A 21,867-nucleotide genomic window follows, 5' to 3' on the forward strand; every position below is an offset into this window, starting at 1 on the left:
AAGTTGTATTAATTTTCTAGGGCTGCCAAAGTCCAAGACCAAGATATAGGCAGGGTGGGTTCCCTCTGAGGGCTATGAGGAAGAATCTGTTCCATGCATTTCCCCTAGCTTCTAGTGGTTTAGTGGCAATCTTTAGCATTCCTTGGCTTATGGAAGTATCACCCTAATCTCTGCCTTCATCTTCACATGGCATTCTCCCTGTGTGTGTACATGTCCAAATTTTTCTTTAAGGACACCAGCCATACTGGATTAGGGACCCACTCTGGAGTACTGGTCTACTTTAGTATGAACTCATCTAAACCAATTACAACCAAATAAAGTCATATTCTTAGGGTCATTGAAGATGTAATTGGTTACATATTGGTAGTCACAGTGATATTTGGTGGGGACATAATTCAATCCATAACAGTCTGCCCTCTAAAAATTCATGTTCTTCTCACATGCAAAATACATTCATCCCATCACAACATCCCCAAAAGTCTTAATCTATACCAACATCAACTCTTAAGTCCTAAATATCATATAAATCATGTATTGATGGGATGCAGGGTAATTGATCCTGGGGCAAAATTCTTTTCCATCTGTGAACCTATGAAACTAGACATGTTTCATTCTGCCCAAAATACAATGGTGGGACAGACATAGGACAGGTATTCCCATTTCAAAAGGGAGAAACTGGAAATAAGGGGGTTATGGGTCACAGAAACCTTGTTGAAACCTAATGAGGCAAATTCCATTTGGCATTAAGGCCCCAGAATTATCCTCCCTGGCAGAATACTGTGTCCTCTGGGCTCACTGGGATGGCATCCCCACCCCCTTGGCACTGAGTGGTGGTCTTGCACTCTGGAACTGGGAAGGTGGCCCTGGCTTCTAGAATTGAGGAGGTGTCCCTGTCCTCTAGAACTGAGGAAATGGCCTCACCCTCAGGGTCATTTTTCCCTTTTCTTGAAGGATAATACTTGATCACAGCTGGATATCTCTAGCAGCTCATTTCCTGACTGTAGAATCCCAGAAATTCGATGGAATTGCATTCCTTCGTTTCTTCCCACCTGTGTTTCTTTCAGTCAGAGCTAACAGCATGCCTACTGAGAAGTTTGACTGGATCCACAAATCACAGTCTCTTGGGCAAATGGTTATCTAGCAATGCCCTTAGTGTTCTTTCCAAAGCAAGCTTTCTTATGTTTTGCAATATGGATAGGCTTAGAATTTTCCAAGTATTGAAATTCTGGTTCTTTTTTTCTTAACAATTCCCTTTTCAACTTTTCTCTCCCGTCTCATATGTTACTATAAGCAGCAAGGAGAAACCAGGCTGTGCCTTCAATACTTTGCTTAGAAATCCAGTTTCCAATAACATTCCTTATTTCTGTCTGAGACCTCACCAGAAGCACCTTTTACATTCATATATCTAGTTCTGTTCATGATGATGAGTGTATTCTCTAAGACTGCAGAAACTTTCTCTACAGCTCTTTTCTTTCTGAGCCCTCAACAGATTCTCCTTCAAAATCCATATTTCTACCAACATTCTCTTCAAGGCTATCTAGGTTTTTTCTGTTATGCACCTCAAAACTCTTCCAGCCTGCACTTAATACCCAATTCCAAGCCACTTCCATGTTTTTATGTATTTGTTACAGCAGCACACCACTTCCTGGTACCAAAATCTATTAATTTTCTAGGGCTGCTGTAACAAAGTACCAGAAACTGTTTGGCTTATACTATAGAAATTTGTCTCACAGCTTTGTAAGTCCAAAATCAAGATGTCAGTAGGGTGGATTCCTTTTGAGGGCTGTGAGGAAGAATCTGCCCCATGCCTCACCCTTAGCATCTGGTGGTTTGCTAGCCGTCTTTGGCTTTCCTTGGCTTGTGGAAACATCACTCCAATCTGTATCTGTGTCCAAATTTCCCCTTTTGATAGGGACATTAGTCATGTTGGACTCAGGGCCCACCCTAATCCAACATGACCTCATCTTAACTAATTACATCTTCAGTGACCCTATATCTAAATAAGGTCACATTCCGAGTTACTGGTGATTAGGACTTCAACATGAATTTTGAGGAGACACAGTTCAACCCATAACAGAAGCTCTCTTATCTGCCATGCTCAGCATGGACTAATTGAACATGAGTTTAAAATGGGGAATTACAAAAAACTAAACATTCTTTGCCTCTCTTTTTTTTTATTCTACGGATAAGAGAGATCATACAGTATTTATCTTTCCCAGTCTGATTTATTCCACTTAGCATAATAACCTCAGGGTCCATCCATGTTGTCACAAATGACAAGATTTCTCTTTTTTATGGCTGAGGAGTATTCCATTGTATATATCACATCTTTATCCATCCATCTGTTGATGGGCACTTAGGTTGTTTTCATATCTTGGCTACTGCAAATAATGCTGCTGAGAACATAGGGGTGCATATATCTTTCCAAGTTAGTGTTTTCGTATTCTTTGAATAAATACCCAGAAGTGAGATAGCTGGATCATATGGCAGTTCTGTTATTTTTTTGAGGAATCTCCATACTGTTTTCCATAGTGCCTGCACCAATTTACATTCTGACCAATAATGTAGGAGTGTTCCCTTTTCTCCACATCCTCACCAACACTTGTTATTTGTTGTCTTTTTGATAATAGCCATTCTGACAGGTGTGAAGGTGTGAGGTGATATCTCACTATGGTTTTCATTTGCATTTCCCTGATAATTAGTGATGTTGAACATCTTTTCATGTGCCTGTTGGCCATCTGTATGTTTTCTTTGGAAAAATGTCTATTCAGGTCCTCTGCCCATTTTGTAATCAGATTGTTTGGTTTTTTGAGGCTGAGTTGTATTAGTTTGTTTAATATATTTTGGATATTAACCCTTTATGGGATATGTGATTTGCAAATATCTTCTCTCATTTGGTAGGTTGTCTTTTCATTTTATTAATGATTTCCTTTGCTGTGCAGAAGCTTTTTAGTTTGATGTAGTCCCATTTGTGTTTATTTTTGGTTTTGTTTCCCTTCCCTGAGGAGACCTACCTAGAAAGATAATGCTAAGACCGATGTCAAAGAACATACTACCAATGTCATCTTCTAGGAGTTTTATAGTCTCAGGGCCTACATTCAATTCATTTACCCATTTTGAGTTGATTTTTGTGTATGGTGTGAGATTATGGTCCATTTTCATTTTTATGCATGTGGCTGTCCAGTTTTCCCAACACCATTTATTGAAGAGATTCCTTCCCCCACTGTATGTACTTTTGCTCCTTTGTTATAAATTAATTGTTCATTTATGTATGAGTTTATTTCTGATATCTCAATTCTATTTCATTGATTTATGTATCAGTTTTTCTGCAAATACCATGCTGTTTTGATTATTATAGCTGTGTAATATAGTTTGAAATCAGGAAGTATGATACCTCCAGCTTTGTTCTTTTTTCTCATGATTGCTTTGGTTATTTGCGGTCTGTTTTGGTTCCAAATAAATTTTAGAATTCTTTGTTCTATTTCTGTGAAAAATGCCTTTGGGATTTTGATAGGGATGGCAGTGAATCTGTAAATTGCTTTAGGTGATATGGACATTTAAAATTAGGAAATGTTCCCTCCTCTTCAATTTTTTGGAAGAGTTTGAGAAGGATAGGTATTAAATCCTCTTTGAATGTTTGGTAGAATTCACCTGTGAAGCTGTCTGGTCCTGGACTTTTGTTTTGGGGGGAGGTTTTTGATTACTGTTTCAATCACTTTACTACTAATCAGTCTATTCAGATTTTCTGTTTCTTCTTGATTCAGTCTTGGAAGGTTGTATGATTCTAAGAACTTGTCCATTTCTTCTGGGTTGTTCAATTTGTTGGCATATAACTGTTTTGTAATATTCTCTTATAAGCCTTAGTATTTCTGTGGTATCTGTTGTTATTTCTCCTCTGCCATTTTTTAAAACAAAATTATTTTTATTTATTTTGTCTGCCTTGGGTCTTCATTGCTGTGCACGGGCTTTCTCTAGTTGCAGCGAGTGGGGGCTACTCTTCATTGCAGTGCGTGGGCTTCTCGTTGCGGTGGCTTCTCTTGTTGCAGAGCATGGGCTCTAGAGCACAGGCTCAGTAGTTGTGGTGTGCGGGCTTAGTTGCTCCGCGGCATGTGGGACCCTCCCGGACCGGGGCATGAACCCATGTCCCCTGCATCAGCAGGCAGACTCTCAACCACTGCTCCACCAGGGAAGCCCTTAGTACCACTTTTGCTGCATCCCTTAGATTTTGCTTTGTTGAATTCTCATTTGGATTTGTTGTCAGGTATTTTTTGATTTCTTCTTTGATTTCATCACTGACCCAATAGTTGTTCATTAGCATGTTGTTCAGTGTCCACACATTTGCGATTTTTTTTTAGCTTTCTTCTTGTAGTTGGTTTCTAGTTTCATACTATTTTGATCAGAAAAGGTACTTTCGAAAATATATAATTTCAAATCTTTTAAAATTTGTTGAGAGTTGTTTTGGGTTCCAATATATGGTCTGTCCTTGAGAAAGTTTCCCATGCACTTGAGAAAAATGTGTTTTCTGCAGCATTTGGATGGAATGTTCTATACAAATCTATCAAATCCATCTGGTCTGATATTTCAGTTAAGGCTACTGTTTCCTTGTTGACTTTCTGTCTGAATGATCTACCCATTGACGTTAAGTGGGATGTTAAAGTTCCCTACTATTATTGTGTTGTTGTCAATTTCTCCTTTTAAATCTGTTGATAATTGCTTTCTGTATTTTGGTGGTCCTAATGTTAGGTGCATATATATTAATCACTGTTATGTCTTCTTGATGAATTGTCCACTTTATCATTATATACTGTCCATTGTCTATTGTTACCTTTTTTGCCTTGAAGCCTATTTTGTCTGATGTGAGTGTGGCTATACCTGCTTTCTTTTGGCTGCAATTTGCTTGAAGCATCATCTTCCATTCCTTCACTTTGAGTTTATGTTTGTCCTTAGAGCCAAGATGATTCTCCTGGAGGCAGCATATAATTGTGTCTTGTTTTTTAATCCATCCAACCACTCTATCTTTTGCCTCGTGAATTCAATCCATTTACATTTAGGGTGATTATTGATAGATGAGGACTTAGTACTGCCATTTATTCTTTTGTTCTCTCGTTGCTCTATATCTCCATTGTTTCTTTTTCCTTGTATTTCAATCTACCATTTTGGTTTGGTGGTTTTCTCTGATGTTTTTCTCAGTTTCCTCTTTTTTTATGTTTTGTGTCTCTGCTTTAGATTTATGTTTTATGTATTAGGTTTGTATACAACATCTCATAGATAAAATAGTTCCTTTTCTGCTGATAGCATCTTCCCTTCATTTACCTATATAAGTTACGTCCTTTTCCTCATCCCCATTCGTGTTTTTGTTTCTTAAATTACCCCTCTTTATGTTGTGAGTTTGTTACCAAATTGAAGTAGCTATAGTTATGTTTTCTTCTTTTTTCCTCTTTAACCTTTATGCTATAATAAAATGTTAAAAAAACCTACTCTGGGGACTTCCCTGGTAGTCCAGTGGTTAAGACTCTGCGCTCCCAATGCACGGGACACGGGTTCAATCCCTGGTCGGAGAGCTAAGATCCCACATGCCGTGAGACATGGCCTAAAAAATTTAAAAAAACAAAAACAAAAAACCTATTCTGATATAGAGTTACAGTTTTCTGATTCTGTCTATTTTTTACCTTATTCAAAGTTTTGTGTCCTTTTTTGCCTTTTTGTTTCTGGTAGAAGAGTTCCTTTCAACATTTCTCATAAGGCAGATCTAGTGTTAATGAGCTCCCTCAGCTTTGTTTGGGAAACTCTTTATTTCTCCTTCATATCTGAATGATAACTTTGCTGGATAGAGTATTCTTGGGTGACAGTTTTTATCTTTCAGTATTTTGAGAATATCATTCGACTCCCACCACTGACCTGTGGAGTTTCTGCTAAGAAATCTGCTGATAGCCTAATGTGGGTTCCTTTGTGGGTTACCATCCTTTTCCCCCTGCCTTTAAATTCTTTCTGTGTCATTGACTTTTGGCAGTTTTAGTATAAGGGGTCTTGGAGAAGGTCTTTTTTGCATTGAGGCAATTAGGTTCTCTCTTAGCTTCATGGACTTGTATATCCACTTCCTTCCCCAGACTTGGGAAATTCTCAGCTATTATTTCTTTAAATAAACTCTCTGCTCCCTTCTCCCTCTCTTCTCCTTCTGGGATGTCCATTACCCTACTATTGCCCTTCCTAAAAGGGTCAGCTAGCTCTCGTAGAATTTACTCATTTAAAAAAATATATTTTAATTCTCTTTCCTCTTCTCCTTGTATCATTTCTATATTTCTGTCTTCAAGCTCACTAATTCTCTCTTGCATGTGGTCTGCTCCATTTCCAGTGCTTTGTAATGCATTCTTCAACTCATTTACTGAGTTCTTCAGCTCCAGAATTTCTGATTGGCTCGTTTTAGTTTCAGTCTCTTTGGTAAAGTATTCCTTTTGTTCATTAATTTTATTCCTGAACTCATTGAACTTTCTGAGTTTTCTTGTAGCTCATTGAGTTTTATAAAAGCCATTTTCTATCAGTTATATCACAATAGTCTGATTTTCAGTTTGGTTTCTGGAGAATTGTCATTTTCTTTTTGTGGTACAGTGTTACTGTGGTTCTTCATGGTGCTTGATGAGTTGTTCCTCTGCTAGCTCATTTCAAGTGGCAAACACCTTTCTTTAGGTAAAGCTTTTTTTTTTCTTGTTTCTAACAATTCAACAGGTTAGGCCCTTCTTTTATCTTCCAGTAGGTGGTGCTATACCACAAGTGTTTGGTTTCTCTTACCTGAGCTGCCTCTGGTTATTTTTGACAGTCAGCACTTTCCACTTTCTACCGCCTCCGTCAGAGGTATCAGCCAGTGCCCTAGTTGTCACTGCTTATGCCTCCAGTGTCGTTGGTGCCATGCTGCTGCTCGTGTGGCTGGTGTCACTGCCTGGTGCACCAGGATGGTGGACAATTCTGCCATGTTTAGGACCTCCTGAGTTGCAGGCACTCCCACTGCAGAATGGGGGATAGCTCAGGTGGCACAAGAACCTCTGCTGTGTTCAGTATTGTCAGGTTTGTGGACTCTGCCACTGTAAGCAGGAGGCGAGGAGAGAGAGTCATGGGCATCTCTACAGCTAGAGAGACAGGGTCCCAGACCCTACTGCCACTACTGCCCAGTTATCTGTGGCTGTGGGCACCACTGCAGCCAGGAGGCCAGAGCTGTATTCACCACCTCCCCTGTCGCTACTGAGTTTTCTGGGACTGCAGGTTCAATTGCCATGGCTGGGGGACCAGAACTGTAGGTACCACCTCCACTGTTCCCCAAGTTCCACCTCCTCCGTGTGTTCTAGTCCACCCACTTTTAGGTGTATGGATATGTGGAATTCTCCAGTGTCCTGGTGTGTTGGGCAGAGGCACTTTTGTTGAGTCGTGGATGTTTTACTGATAGTAGATAGGAGAGAGACAAAGAGAGCGTCTCCCTTTGCCATAATGCTGATATCACTCTCCGTTCACTTTTAATGGAGTTAATGATACAGATGGTCCCCAACTTATGATGGTTCAACTTATGATTTTTCAACTTTACAATGATGCGAAAGCAGTACACATTCGGTAGAAACCATACTTTAAATTCCGAATTTTGATCTTTTCCTGGGCTAGTGATATGCAGTACTATACTCTCTTGTGATGTGGGGCAGTGACAGTGAGCCACAGCTCCCAGTCAGTCATGCGATCACAAGGGTAAACAACTGATACACTTACAATCATTCTGTACCCAGACAACCATTCTGTTTTTCACTTTCGATATAGTATTCAATAAATTACATGAGATATGCAACACTTTATCATAACATTGGCTTTGTGTTTGGTGATTTTGCCAAACTGTAGGCTATTTTTGTAAGTGTTCTGAGCACGTTTAAGGTAGGCGAGGCTAAGCTATGATGTTTGATAGGTTAAGTGAATTAAATTCATTCTCAAGTTACGATATTTTCAACTTACAGTGGGTTTATTGGGATTTAACCCCATCATAAGTTGAGGAAGATATGTATTTGGGGCTTATATCAATTTTTATACTATTTGCTTAATCAAATAGTTTTAATTATTCAATTTCCCCTCTTTTAATTTGATAGGTATATATTTTTCAGTGGTCATGCTATAAATTACAACCTGAACACTTGACTTATTGCAGTTAAATACAAATTATTTTACCATTTCCTGATAATGCTAGATCCTTAGAACACTTCAATTCCATTTGTCTCCATTTTCATTATTTTTGCCTTGTATTTTAATTCTACATATATTTTAAATTCTGTAGGACATTATTAGTATTGTTTTTCTTATACAGTTAGCTTTCAGTTATATTCAACCACATTGTTTTTGGTTCTCTTCATTCCTACTTGTATTTTCATACTTCTCTCTGGGATCGTTTTCCTTCTGACTGAAGAATTCCTCTCAGCATTTATTTCAGTACAGCTTGCTGATGATATATTCTCTCTTTCTGTTTGTTTAAAAGCATCTTTATTTCACCTTTACTTCTAAAAGGATATTTTCACTAGGTTGCACACTTTTTTAAATGTCTTACTGTACTGTTTTATCGCTTTCATTGTTTCTATTAAGAATCAGGTTAATGTCTTCTAATTGCTCCTTCAAGGATATTGCATCCTTTTTCTCTGAGTGCTTTTAAGATTTTCTCTTTGATTTTCAACTGTTTAAATATGATGTGCCAAGGAGTGGTTTTCTTTGTTTTATACTATTGAGCTTCTTGAATCTGTGTATTGATATCTTTCATCAGTTTTGGAAAACCATCTGCCATTATCTCTTCAAATATATTTTCTTCTTCATTATTTCCTCTCTTTCCATGATTCCTATTTCACATATGTTAGCACTTCTAACTGTGACCAACAAGTTTCTTACACTGCATTCTTTTTCATTCATATACATATTTCATTTTTGTCTTTGATTCCATCTTTCAGTTTGGACCTGTCACTCCGTTTACTTTTTCACTCTGTCCAATCTGCTATTAAACCTATCAGTTAGGTTCATTGAGCTCTTGTTGGGTTTCCAACCCAATTAGCTATACTGTGATTCATTTCTAATACTAACTACCCAGACTTAACATTAGACTCTTAAGGGCTTAGTCCTCCACGAGACTGACCTTACTTCAGATGCTAGCCACAGTTCAGCTGGTCCCCAGGCCACCCTCTCTTCCAACCAAGTGGCTACAAATTCAGGAGTTCCCATGTCCCCCTCAGAGTCAATACCTTACTAGAATGATGCAAAGAACTCAGAAAAACACTATACTTACAATCACAATTTTATTGTAAAGAATACAGATCAGGAATAGCCAAATGGAGACACATAGAGAAAGGTCTGAGAGGGAACATGGAGCTTCTATGCCCTCTCCTTGTGGAATCTGGGCATGTTACTCTGTTGGCACATCATTGTATTTTAAATCCTGGCTTGCTGACTCCAATATCTGTATTACCTGTTGGTCGGCTTCCATTTGTACAATTTATGATAGTAATAAATATGACCATTTAAGAGGTTGTATCAAAGAACATTTTAATCCAAAGGGTAGATAGTGAACCGTGGTGCTCTATGTTAGATAGTAAAATGTAGTCAAAATACATCAACTCATTCAAAAGTTAGCACTGAGAAATAAAATATAACAATGGGACATTAAAACTTACTCTTTGCATTCTGTTGGTAATATTTACTCCATAAAGATAGAAAATGAACCATACCAGGTTTATCTGAATCCTTAAAAATCGTTATCAGTGTCTCCTTCTAAGAAAAGCAGAAGGTATTATAAGAAAGACTACAATAATATTAACTATAATACTGTTATATAGATGAGGGCATGGCATACTATACAATCTATATGACTTTTATCTAAGGTCAATAAGTTGGTGAAAAGGGAAAAGTTAGAGTACAGCTTATTGCCTCTGACAGTTTTCATAATATTCGGCTACTATCCATCATATGTAATGTTATTGTCTCTTCTTTTAGCCATCTTTTCCCTTTCTTTCCTCAGGTATCCTTTTATTTCTTATATTTTCATTTTTCATCTCTTTTTTTTTTCAGTTTCCTCAGTTGATACCCGTAGACATTGTATACCTCCACTTTTGTTATGAAGCCCCTAACCTTTAAGACACTTAAGGCATACAAATGAATGATTGTATATTCCAGTAAAAATTCCCTAGGCCACTTTAAAAAAAATTCTATACAATATACTGATGCTGTTAGAGTTTGGAAAACTATTTCTTCTATTTATTTCAGATAAAAAAAAATCACTTTATAACACCATGTATTTAAAAGTATGGGGCTTCCCTGGTGGCGCAGTGGTTGGGAGTCCGCCTGCCGATGCAGGGGATACGGGTTCGTGCCCCGGTCTGGGAGGATCCCGCATGCCGTGGAGCGGCTGGGCCCGTGAGCCATGGCCGCTGAGCCTGCTCGTCCGGAGCCTGTGCTCCGCAATGGGAGAGGCCACAACAGTGAGAGGCCCACATGCCGCAAAAAAAAAAAAAAAAGTATATACATACTGTTTAATGATCTCAAAATACATGTAATTTTAACTATTTTTTATTTATTTAAATATCTCTCAGAGTTGATGTTTTCAGTTTACTAATTTCTAGAAATACCATTTTTCATTACTCAGAAAAAAAGTTAAAATTACAACTATAAAATGTGTTTTTATTTGCTAGAGTTTTATATTGAAATGGATGCAGTCTTCATTCATGAAAGCTAGTTCTTTGTGTTCATTAATAACTCATTAGTAAAATAAAGAATACTATTATAAGAGACAAATCTATTGATAAAATAAGTTGAGCAATATTATGTGGCATTCTACAACATGACACTTCTGTTTTGCTTTATGCTTTTAGTTTTGGGAATACAACAAAAGAAAATGCTCATCATAGAAATATACTGAAAGTTTGTAAGAAGGAAGTCTTTATTATAAGTGCAAGATTCTCTCCTCAGCTTCAAAATAAGATGCTTCCCTTTTCACTTTTTTTTTCAGTTCAATAAACAGTTATTGAGTGGATATTCTGTGGAGATACAAAAAAATAAAGTCTGTATTTTTGTAGAGTTTATGGTAGAACCTGGTAGAAGAGACAGATTGAAAAACCAGTAATTTTAATACAGTGTGATGAATGCTATGATAAAGTTTATTCATGGTGCTATGACAGCATATACAAGGATCAGTGAGCCTTGACTAGAGATCAAAGTTGGCTTCTTATAGGAAATAATGCCTGAGCTAAATGTTGAAAGAGGAAGAAGAGTTAACTAGGAAGAGGAAAAGGAGCATAGGGTTTTTCCTGGCTGAAAGAAAAGCACAAAGGTTTGAACCAGTATGAGGCTTATAGAAAACTCTGAAATGAAGTTGGAGAGTTAGGCCAAATAGTTTTCCAGAATATTTGAACAAAGCAAAGATGAAAATAGGCCATTGGACAAATTTTTAAATTCCTATCAAAGGGAATGAAATATATATCCATCTTTAGTTGACATTTAATAAAGTTGAATACTTTCTTTTGTGTAACACTTCTAAAGAGAACATTTAAATCTGTTGCAGTATTTGAATTATGTTAGTATGGATATTTGTTCATAATTTGAATGTGTTTTCCTTAAATTCCTAATGCATTACGTTAAGAAACTAAACCTATAAATTTTCTAAATGTATTGAATTAGAATAAACTCTGAATGGAACCAGTTGGTTTTTCCCATTCAAGTCTCTTTTTATAACTATTTGTTATCTTTTTAAAAATCTTTTGTAGAATTCCTGTGCCTCAGCCAGAAACTTCTGCACAAAGAAAAGGAAATAAACCAGGCATCCAACGTATGTTGCTTTGACGATGATGATGATGATGATTTATAAAGTCTTTATGGGACACTGTTATATACAGATTGCTGTTTGATTTGATTCTGCATTTTGGGGTCATGCCTGCCACTAGCATAATATAAGTACTTGTATTAAACTATATGTAGCTAGTTATTTTTGTTTCTATTTTTATTTAGCTTAAGTCCTTGTCAAAAGTACTGGTCCCAAATTTAGAACAATTTGGTATCATCACCAAAGTGCAAGTGAATATAAATAAACTTGTTTATATTAAGCACTTATTAAGTTGTTTCTTCGGTAGTACATCTCTTCAAATGTACTATTTTGAATTAACAGAAGAATACTAACGTAGGAAGTTTAATTTTTATTTGACAATAAATATAGGTAAAGCTTAAAAGATAGTTGTAGTTCCTTTCTTTGCTGTTAGGTTGACTGGTTTGAATATTTGGGTTCATTTCTGAAGTGATTTCATGACACAATTTAGTTCTGGTAGGGTATCTTTAGAGTGGTTTTGTTTAAATCAGATGTTATAAGGGGTCATCTCTCTAGACTTTTTAGCACTTTAGATCCTTCTTGCCTTTTGAGTTACTCGTATTTGGGGATTGACTTCTAGTCAGTCTGACAGATTAAGAACCCACAAAGGTCCCGGGTTTTGGCACACACAAAAAAAGAAAGAACCCACAAAGGGATCTGGACTATACCCCCCAAAAAAATAAAAGATAGAAAATAAGGGGAAGATCATTATAATATAAATATATAACCAAGCTGAAAGCAAGAGTGAAAAATCCATAAGTGGCAGAAACAAAAGAATTTAAATTTAGTGGTGAGTAGGAACTAAAACTAAAACTGCTCTTGGGCATTTCAGAACTAGATAGAGGCCTAAATGATCATAGGCTGAGGTGTAATAACGACATGGAAAAGAGAGTCCAGACCACAGGCCTCGTACATGTGAAGTAGAACTAATATAAAGTTGGAAGGTTATTAAGGTCCAGATAAATTATTCCCATCAGCATGGGGAAGTATCAAGGAGCTTCCTGTATTCCCTGGGCAATGGGTAGGAAAAATTGAATTGACTTAGTACCTGCTGAATTGAATTAGAACCCTTATTAAACATCAAATTCTATTCCATTGGTCTATATGTATGTCCCTATGTCAGTATCACAATGTTTTGATTACTGTAGCTTTGTACCAAGTTTTGAAATTGGGGTGTATGAGTCCTCCAACGTTGTTCTTCTTGTTCAAGATTGCTTTAGCATTCGGGACTCCTTGTAATTCCATATGAATTTAAGGATCCATTTTACCATTTTTGCAAAATAGGCTTTTGAGATTTTGATAGGGATTGCATTGACTCTGCAGATTGTTTTGGATAGTATTGACATCTTAATAATATTAACTCTTCTAGTCCATGAACATGGGATTTCTTTCTGTTCATTTTTAGACATTCTTTAATTTATTTTAACAATGTTTTGTACTGTTCAGTACACAGGTCATTCACCTCCTTGCTTAAAGTTATTCCTAGGTATTTTATTCTTTTAGTTGCTATTATATTTAGAATAGGTTTCTTAATTTCCTTTTGAATCTCTTGTTATTGGTCTGTGGAGATTTTTTTTTCTTTTTAAGTGAGTTTAGGTAATTTCTTTGCTTTTAGGAATTTGTTTCATGTAGGTTTTCTAATTTGTTGGTATATGATTGTTCATAGTATTATAATCATTTTTACTTCTGTAATAAATCACATTTTCATTTATGCATTTAGTTTTTGTGTCTTCTCTCCTTGGGGAGAAGGTCAGTTGAGGTAAAGATTATCAATTTTGTTGGTCTTTACATAGGACAAGCTTTTGGTTTCTTAGATTCTATTATTTTTTCTATTCTCTATTTCATTTATATTTACTCTAAGCATAATTACTTCTTTTTCTTAACTTTGGGTTTAGTTTTCTCTTTTTCTAGTTCCTCAAAGCTTAATATTACATAATTGAATGAGATCTTTTTTTTTTAAACATCTTTATTGGAGTATAATTGCTTTACAATGGTGTGTTAGCTTCTGCTTTATAACAAAGTGAATCAGTTATACATATACATATGTCCCCATATCTCTTCCCTCTTGCATCTCCCTCCCTCCCACCCTCCCTATCCCACCCCTCTAGGTGGTCACAAAGCACCGAGCTGATCTCCCTGTGCTCCGCGGCTGCTTCCCACTAGCTATCTATTTTACGTTTGGTAGTGTATATATGTCCATGCCACTCTCTCACTTTGTCCCAGCTTACCCTTCCCCTTCCCCATATCCTCAAGTCCATTCTCTAGTAGGTCTGTGTCTTTTTCCCATCTTGCCCCTAGGTTCTTCATGACCATTTATTTTAGATTCCATATATATGTGTTAGCATACGGTATTTATTTTTCTCTTTCTGACTTACTTCACTCTGTATGACAGTCTCTAGGTCCCGCCACCTCACTACAAATAACTCAATTTCATTTCTTTTTGTGGCTGAGTAATATTACATTGTATATATGGGCCACATCTTCTTTATCCATTCATCTGTCGATGGACACTTAGGTTGCTTCCATGTCCTGGCTATTGTAAATAGAGCTGCAATTAACATTATGGTACCTGACTCTTTTTGAATTCTGGTTTTCTCAGGGTATATGCCCAGTAGTGGGATTGCTGGGTCGTATGGTAGTTCTACTTTTAGTTTTTTAAGGAACCTCCATACTGTTCTCCATAGTTCTTTTTTTTAATATCAGTATTTCTGCTGTAAATTTCCCTCAGATCACCACTTTCATTGCATCTTATAAGTTTTTATGTTGTATTTTCATTTTTGCTCATCTCAAGGTATTTTGTAATTTTCCTTATGACTTCTTATTTGACCCATTAGTTGCTTAAGAGTGTGTTGTTTAATTTCCATATATTTGTGAATTCTCTAGTTTTCCTTCTATTATTAATTTCTAGCTTCATTCTATTTTGGTCAGAAAAGATACTTTGTATTATGTGATTCTTTTTAAATTTATTGAGGCTTATTTTGTGGCCTAACATATGGTTCAGCCTGGAGATATTTTGTGTATTTTTGAAAAGAATGTATTCAACTGTTGTTGTATAAATATATATATAAAGAAGTTTAGCTTCTAACCCTGTTCCCTGCATCCTCTTCCTTCTCCCCCATTATAGGTAACTTTTTAATTCATTCTATGGTATGTCTTTGCATTGTTTGTTTTACAATATAAGAAGGTATGTGTGTATATCAGAGAGAGAGAAAGAGTCACGCCCCCACCTTTCTTAGATAAACGTACAACTACCTTTGAGAGCAATTTGACAAGACCTAATTTATTGAAAATGTTACACTTTGTGACCTATATGTTGGGCACACTGGGAGACATGTTCTAAGATGAGTATTGGAGCATTGTTTAAAATAGGAAAACTCATTATTTCTTTCTTTTTTTTTTTTTTTTTTTTTTTGCGGTACGCGGGCCTCTCACTGCTGTGGCCTCTCCCGTTGCGGAGCACAGGCTCCGGACGCGCAGGCTCAGCGGCCACGGCTCACGGGCCCAGCCACTCCGCGGCATGTGGGATCTTCCCAGACCAGGGCACGAACCCGTGTCCCCTGCATCAGCAGGCGGACTCTCAACCACTGCGCCACCAGGGAAGCCCTATTTTTTTCTTTTTTTAATTGAGGTATAATTAGCGTGTAACATTATATTAATTTCACGTGTGCAACATAATGATTTGATATTTGTATATATAGCAAAACGATTCCCACAGTAAGTCTAGTTAACATTCGTCACCATACACAGTTACAAAAAATTTTTTTCTTGTGATGAAAACTTTTAAGATCTATTCTCTTAGTAAGTTTCAAATATGCAATATGATATTAACTATAGTCACCGTGCTGTACATTACATCTCCATGACTTACTTATTTTATAACTGGAAATTTGTACCTTTTGACCCACTTCACCCACCCGCTCCCAGACCCCTACCTCTGGCAACCACCAATCTGTTCTCTGTATCTATGAGCTTGTTTTTTTCTTGGGGGGAGGTCTGTCATTTTATTTTTTTATTCCACATGTGAGATCATACAATATTTGTCTTTCTCTGTGTGACTTATTTAACTTAGCATAATGTCCTCAAGTTTCATCCATGTCAAGATTTCATTGTTTTCATCGCTGAATAATATTCCATTGTATATACACCACCTGTTCTTTATCCATTCTTTCATTGATGGGCCTTTAGATTGTTTTCTTTTTTTTTTTTTTGCGGTGCGCGGGCCTTTCACTGTTGTGGCCTCTCCCACTGCGGAGCCCCGGACGCGCAGGCCCAGCGGCCATGGCCCACGGGCCCAGCTGCTCCGCGGCATGTGGGATCTTCCCAGACCGGGGCGCGAACCCATGTCCCCTGCATCGGCAGGCGGACTCTCAACCACTGCGCCACCAGGGAAGCCCCTAGATTGTTTTCAAGTCTTGGCTATTGTAAATAATACTACAGTGGACAGGGGGGTGTATATATCTTTTTTTTAATGTTATTTTTTAACCATTATGTTTATTGTATTTTTTTTACAGCAGGTTCTTATTAGTTATCCATTTTATACATATTAGTGTATATATGTCAATCCCAATCTCCCAATTCATCACACCACCACCCCGCCCCGAAGTGGGGTGTATATATCTTTTTGAGTTAGTGTTTTTTATTTCTTTGGATAAATACCCAGTAGTGGAATTGCTGGATCATATTGTTGTTCTATTTTTACTTTTTTGAGGAACATCCATACTGTTCTCCGTAGTGGCTGCACCAATTTACGTTCCCACCAACAGTGTATGAGGATTCGCTTTTTGCCACATCCTCACCAACACTTGTTATTTCTTGTCTTTTTGATAATAGCCATTTTAACAGGTGTGAGATGGTATCTCGTGGTTTTGGTTTGCGTTTCCCTAATAGTGATGTTGAACATCTCTTTTATGTACTTGTTGGCTGTCTGTATGTCTTTGGAAATATGTCTATTCAGATCCTCTGCCCCCTTTTTAATCACATTGTTTATTTGTTATCGAGTTGAACAAGTTCTTTATATATTTGGATATTAACCCCTTATCAGATATGTGATTTGCAATCATTTTCTCGCATGCTGTAGGTTGCCTTTTCATTTTGTTGATGGTTTCCTTTGCCATGCAGAAGTTTTTTAGTTTGATATAGTCCCATTTATTACACTGCAGTTTTAATGAATGAATGTTACCATGTGTTAACATGGTAACTGATGTATTTCCAGATATGTTTCATGATAGCTTTGGAAATTACTGTGTCTGTAAATTCAAAAGACACTCATTTTGTGAATATATAGCTAATTTGTTTATGTGGTTTGATTGTGCTAGTTATTTTGAAGACTACAAAGTTTAACATCTTATCGTTTGTATCTGGTAACTTAGATAAGTAAGACATACATTGAAAAGTTCACAATAACAGTACTACTGAGATCATAAGACATTATAGGTAGCCTCTGACTTACACAATTCTTTAAAAAGTCTATTATATACTTGCTACCAAGCATAGACCTGATCACTGATTGAAATACTCTGTTTTTTCTAGACTTGTAGATCTTGCCCCAGCATGGGGTCAGTGAAGGCAAGGGGGAAAGAGGCAAAGGAAATAGCTCCTCTCCCACCCCCATGCCTCCATACACCCCTACCTATCACTCTTATCCACATAATGAAATGCTTAGAGTAGATTTTGTGAAGAAGAAAAATCACTATGCCTATACACATACATTTATACCATGTCCTTTTTCACCTCACAACCTAAATGTGGTCTTCTCCTGAAATTTTGCCTCATTAAAACATAAATCCGTTCTCACCAGAAATAAGGGTAAAATGAATCATTAAAATAACGGTGATCACTATAATTCTGGTACATAATTAGATATATACAAAAATATAATTTTGCTAGGTAATTAACCTGTATCTTAGTTATGCATTAGGCTTAAACAGTAATGTTTTTCGTTTGGTAATTTTAGTAATATTCAAGCTAAAAATAAAAGAATTCTAGTGTATAATTTTCCATCTTATTTTTAGAAAAACCTGAGCTCTAGATGTATTTTGTCTCTTTCCTAATGATTGCCTTTGAAATCTTGCTATTCACAACCAGTGACTGCCAATATTTCTTGTACTGATTTCATACCCATTTGTATTAATTATGAACATATAATTGGGATAGTTAATTACAGTCCCAAGTTACTAAATTAAAAAACAATGCATGGGGCTTCCCTGGTGGCACAGTGGTTGAGAGTCCACCTGCTGATGCAGGGGACACGGGTTCTTGCCCCGGTCCGGGAAGATCCAACATGCTGCGGAGTGGCTGGGCCCGTGAGCCATGGCCGCTGAGCCTGCGCGTTCGGAGCCTGTGCTCCGCAGCGGGAGAGGCCACAACAGTGAGAGTCCCGTGTACCAGAAAAAAAAAAACAAAAAACAGTGCATTATTTTTTCAGAAGAACTTTTCATGTAAACTTTAAACCTTGCCAGTTCTTAACACTCAAATAAGAAAACAACCATAGAAAATATTCTGACTTATTCCTGACAGTGTCAATCAAAGGATTTTTTTTCCTTTGCAATGGATGTAATTACTTAATTTTTAAAGATTGGAATGGCCCATAATTTGTTCTTTGTGTGCATTATTTTAGAACAAATCAGTCAGGAATTCTCACTATAACTTGGGTTGTAATAGCTACTTATTGCTAATCTAATTATGTACTTTTATTAGTTTGGGTAAGGGAAATTCATTTCTAGAAGATAAAAAGGATAAATCATTGCCCAATCCTTACTTTACTCCTATTAACTTTGAGTTTTTCTCTTGGCTTTTATTGTTTCCTTTCCTTTTCACGTGTGATTAAATTTTTTATCCTTTTCGTTTGTTATCAAGCGTTATTATAGGAAGTTAAGTGTGTTCATCAACTAAATTTTAAGTTTAAAAAAATACTCTTGTAATATCACAGTGTTTTGAATACCTGGTAAGAAGTTCACCACTTCATCTTCTCTAAAAATTCAATGTAGTATTTTACCTCATCATAAATTTTCAGTCTCTGTCTAGGTTTAAGAAACCAAGAAAGTAGTCTGGGGATATGGAATAAAGGTCAAAAACAGAAGTGATATGTTAACCACACTGAAACCTTGCTGTTGAAACACCCTTCTGTCTCAGCATGGTTTTTTATGCTAGGAAAATAATAAATGCCAAGGCATAGGCAGCCTACAATGAAGCAATTCAGCAACCTTGCTAAACTCTGGAACAGTTGCTGTCAGCTTGCCTTAGCTAGCAGAACTGACAGTGTGAGAAGTTCCAACATCTATTTTTTTTCTGATTCTTCTCTGTGTCTTCAGTTCCCAGGGTGTATTATTTAATTAAAATATTATTTTAGCAAATTCTTTAGTGTAGTATTTGGTATATAATAGGTGCTCAATAATTATTTGCTGAGTGAATTGAATGAATGGACAAATGTCATAATGTGTAAGAGGGAAATTATATTCTACCTTAGAAACTAAATATGTTAGATAAATTGTACATAAATGATAAACTGACTTGATGATAGAGAACAATTAAGAGTTGAAGTGGTCTTTCATTTCAATTTAGTTCCCTCTTTGTTTTCCATATGTTATTTATATCTGAAAGGAATATCATATCAATGGTCCTTTTGAAAGAGAGTTATATCCAAAAAATAGACTGCATTCTGTGTGTGTTCAGGATACTTTTAGCAAAGATTAACAAAATTTTATTTTAAGCTTAAATTCCACCAATAGTGAGTGGAGGTCCAATCTCTAAAGGTTATTATTCTCATGAATTTTACTTAACTTGGATTTGTCACTGAATTTAAAAGGAATGTTTGTTTATTTATGAGCATTTAGAAAATATAGAAAAAGTATAAAGAAGATAATTACAAATCTCATTAGTTCCAGCAACAGAAAAAACAATATTACTTTTTAATATTTTGGAGTAAAAGTTTGTTTTGAAGGTGAATTCTAGTTGTTTCCTCACTTTAATAAGAGTTACCTTTTGGACATTCAGTTTACATTTTGTAGGTGGTTGATTTTTAAAGTTAATTTAGCTATTTCTCATTAATCTGTGCTTTTTTTGTAGTGATTTACCTGATTTGGTTAGTTTATAGGTCTCAATTGTGTTCATCTCGCTTCTTTAACAGGTCGAGAAAGCACAAGAACTGGTCGCATAGGGAAAGCCAGAAAAACTATAAGTGATAAATGGGAAAGTCAGATGTGGAGAGAAAAGAAGTTCGGCTTAATAGATCACCTACGATACAGCTGTATTTATCCTGAAAGTATTCCACGGAGATTTGTTTTAGAACACAGAAATTTTCTTACTCAGCAGTATAATTCTCAGCCTGCAAAATACATACCACAAGAAGGAAAGCCCCCAGATCTTTATGATTTTAAGAGTGCTCTAGTCCTTGGACATTTTGAAGTAACCATCTTAGGTAAGTCACCTGTTCTTCTCTTTGAATACTGTTAATTTGACATAATTTAAATATAGATGATACTATTTTGCTTTAAAAAATTAAGTGCTCCACCTCCTCACCACCAAAAAAGTTAAGCCCAAGGAGAACTCCTGTTTGGCTCAAACCAAAGGAATGGAGCACTAATTCTGGAATACATTAAGCTTTAATTGTGGGCTTTTAAATATTGGCAAGTCCTTAGAAAGTACTGGGGAGAGAAGAATGGGAACCAAGGGAACTTTCCTTAGCCCTGACTCTCCTACTACCTCTAAAACTGATTCACTTATCCTTTAGCCACCACTTTCTTGCTCATATTCTCTGCCTCTTTCTCAGTGCATCTGAACCACTGAAGGATAAAATGTAGGTTAAAGAGAAAGGCATACTAATTGAGAGAAGATCCTATGAACAGACGTCTGTTTAGCCTGTGAAGAAAATAAAATTCTCAAGTAACAAGTTGAACAGAAGGAAGCTATTCAAAAAACTATCTTGTCTGACAAGGGACAATAAACTGATTTTCTCAGGTTGCTCTAAACTGACAGGTAGCTATAGAACTTATAAAAATTTAAAGTCAACACATTTTTAAACTTATGTTTATTTTTTAATTTTTTAAATTTTGGCTGTGTTGGGTCTTCGCTGCTGCGTGCGGGCTTTCTCTAGTTGCGGCGAGCGGGGGCTACTCTTCGTTGCAGTGAGCGGGCTTCTCATTGTGGTGGCTTCTCTCATTGTGGAGCATGGGCTCTAGGCACGTGGGCTTCAGTAGTTGTGGCCTGCGGGCTCAGTAGTTGTGGCTCACGGGCTCTAGAGCGCAGGCTCAGTAGTTGTGGTGCACGGGCTTAGTTGCTCCACGGCATGTGGGATCTTCCCGGACCAGGGATCGAACCCGTGTCCCCTGCATTGGCTGGCAGATTCTCAACCACTGTGCCACCAAGGAAGCCCAACTTACATTTATTTTTAAAGTTTGTTTCTCATGAATGAAAAATGTACACCAAAATTAATTATAAAATAAAACCTTAACCAAAATGAGCTACTCTCTAGGTTTTTTATTTGTACTTGAAGGGAAGATCTTGTTACCTTAAAATGAAAGTATGATGAAGTGCCATTAGTAAATTAATTAAATGCCTGAAAGAGGATGCATTTCATAGAGTTTTGCACCTACAGTACTGAAGTGAATTACCTTGCCCTTTATCAAGATTCCTGTTTCCCCTTTACTCTCTCCCACTCCTTCTTCCCTACCTCCTCACACATAAATATGTACATACATGTGATTGTGTATATGTATATAATCTATGAAAAGTATAAATTCCCATTGACTCTGTTAGACCTTCTCAGACCTAAGTTTCAAATGCTTCTTTTTCCTAGACTGCATTGCTTGTTATCTTTGGGTAACTTATCAATCTTAGTTTTATAGCTAGGAAACAAAAATTATAGTGGAGATTTTTCATATATCACAAAAAGTAACCATGAAAACCATGAGTTCATCTGGAATCACAGAAATTGAATACTTCTCTTCTTTTCAACATGTCACTGATCCTCTAAACATCTCAGCTGTCTTATAAGTATTGTGAACCTTTGTAGCTTT

General features: G+C 36.6%; 1 protein-coding gene across 2 annotated transcripts in view; it reads left to right on the forward strand.

The window, feature by feature from the left end:
• Positions 1–21,867, forward strand: part of RADX (RPA1 related single stranded DNA binding protein, X-linked) — a 61,820-nt gene that overhangs the window by 27,256 nt on the left and 12,697 nt on the right. For both annotated transcript variants that reach the window (XM_007468497.1, XM_007468498.1), the window contains 2 exons: positions 11,760–11,828; positions 19,990–20,270. In XM_007468497.1, the coding sequence (XP_007468559.1) occupies positions 11,760–11,828; positions 19,990–20,270 (350 nt within the window). The remainder of the gene's footprint in view (positions 1–11,759; positions 11,829–19,989; positions 20,271–21,867) is intronic.

This window comes from Lipotes vexillifer, unplaced genomic scaffold (assembly GCF_000442215.2).
Source record: "Lipotes vexillifer unplaced genomic scaffold, Lipotes_vexillifer_v1.1 scaffold358, whole genome shotgun sequence".
Lineage (NCBI taxonomy): Eukaryota > Metazoa > Chordata > Mammalia > Artiodactyla > Lipotidae > Lipotes > Lipotes vexillifer.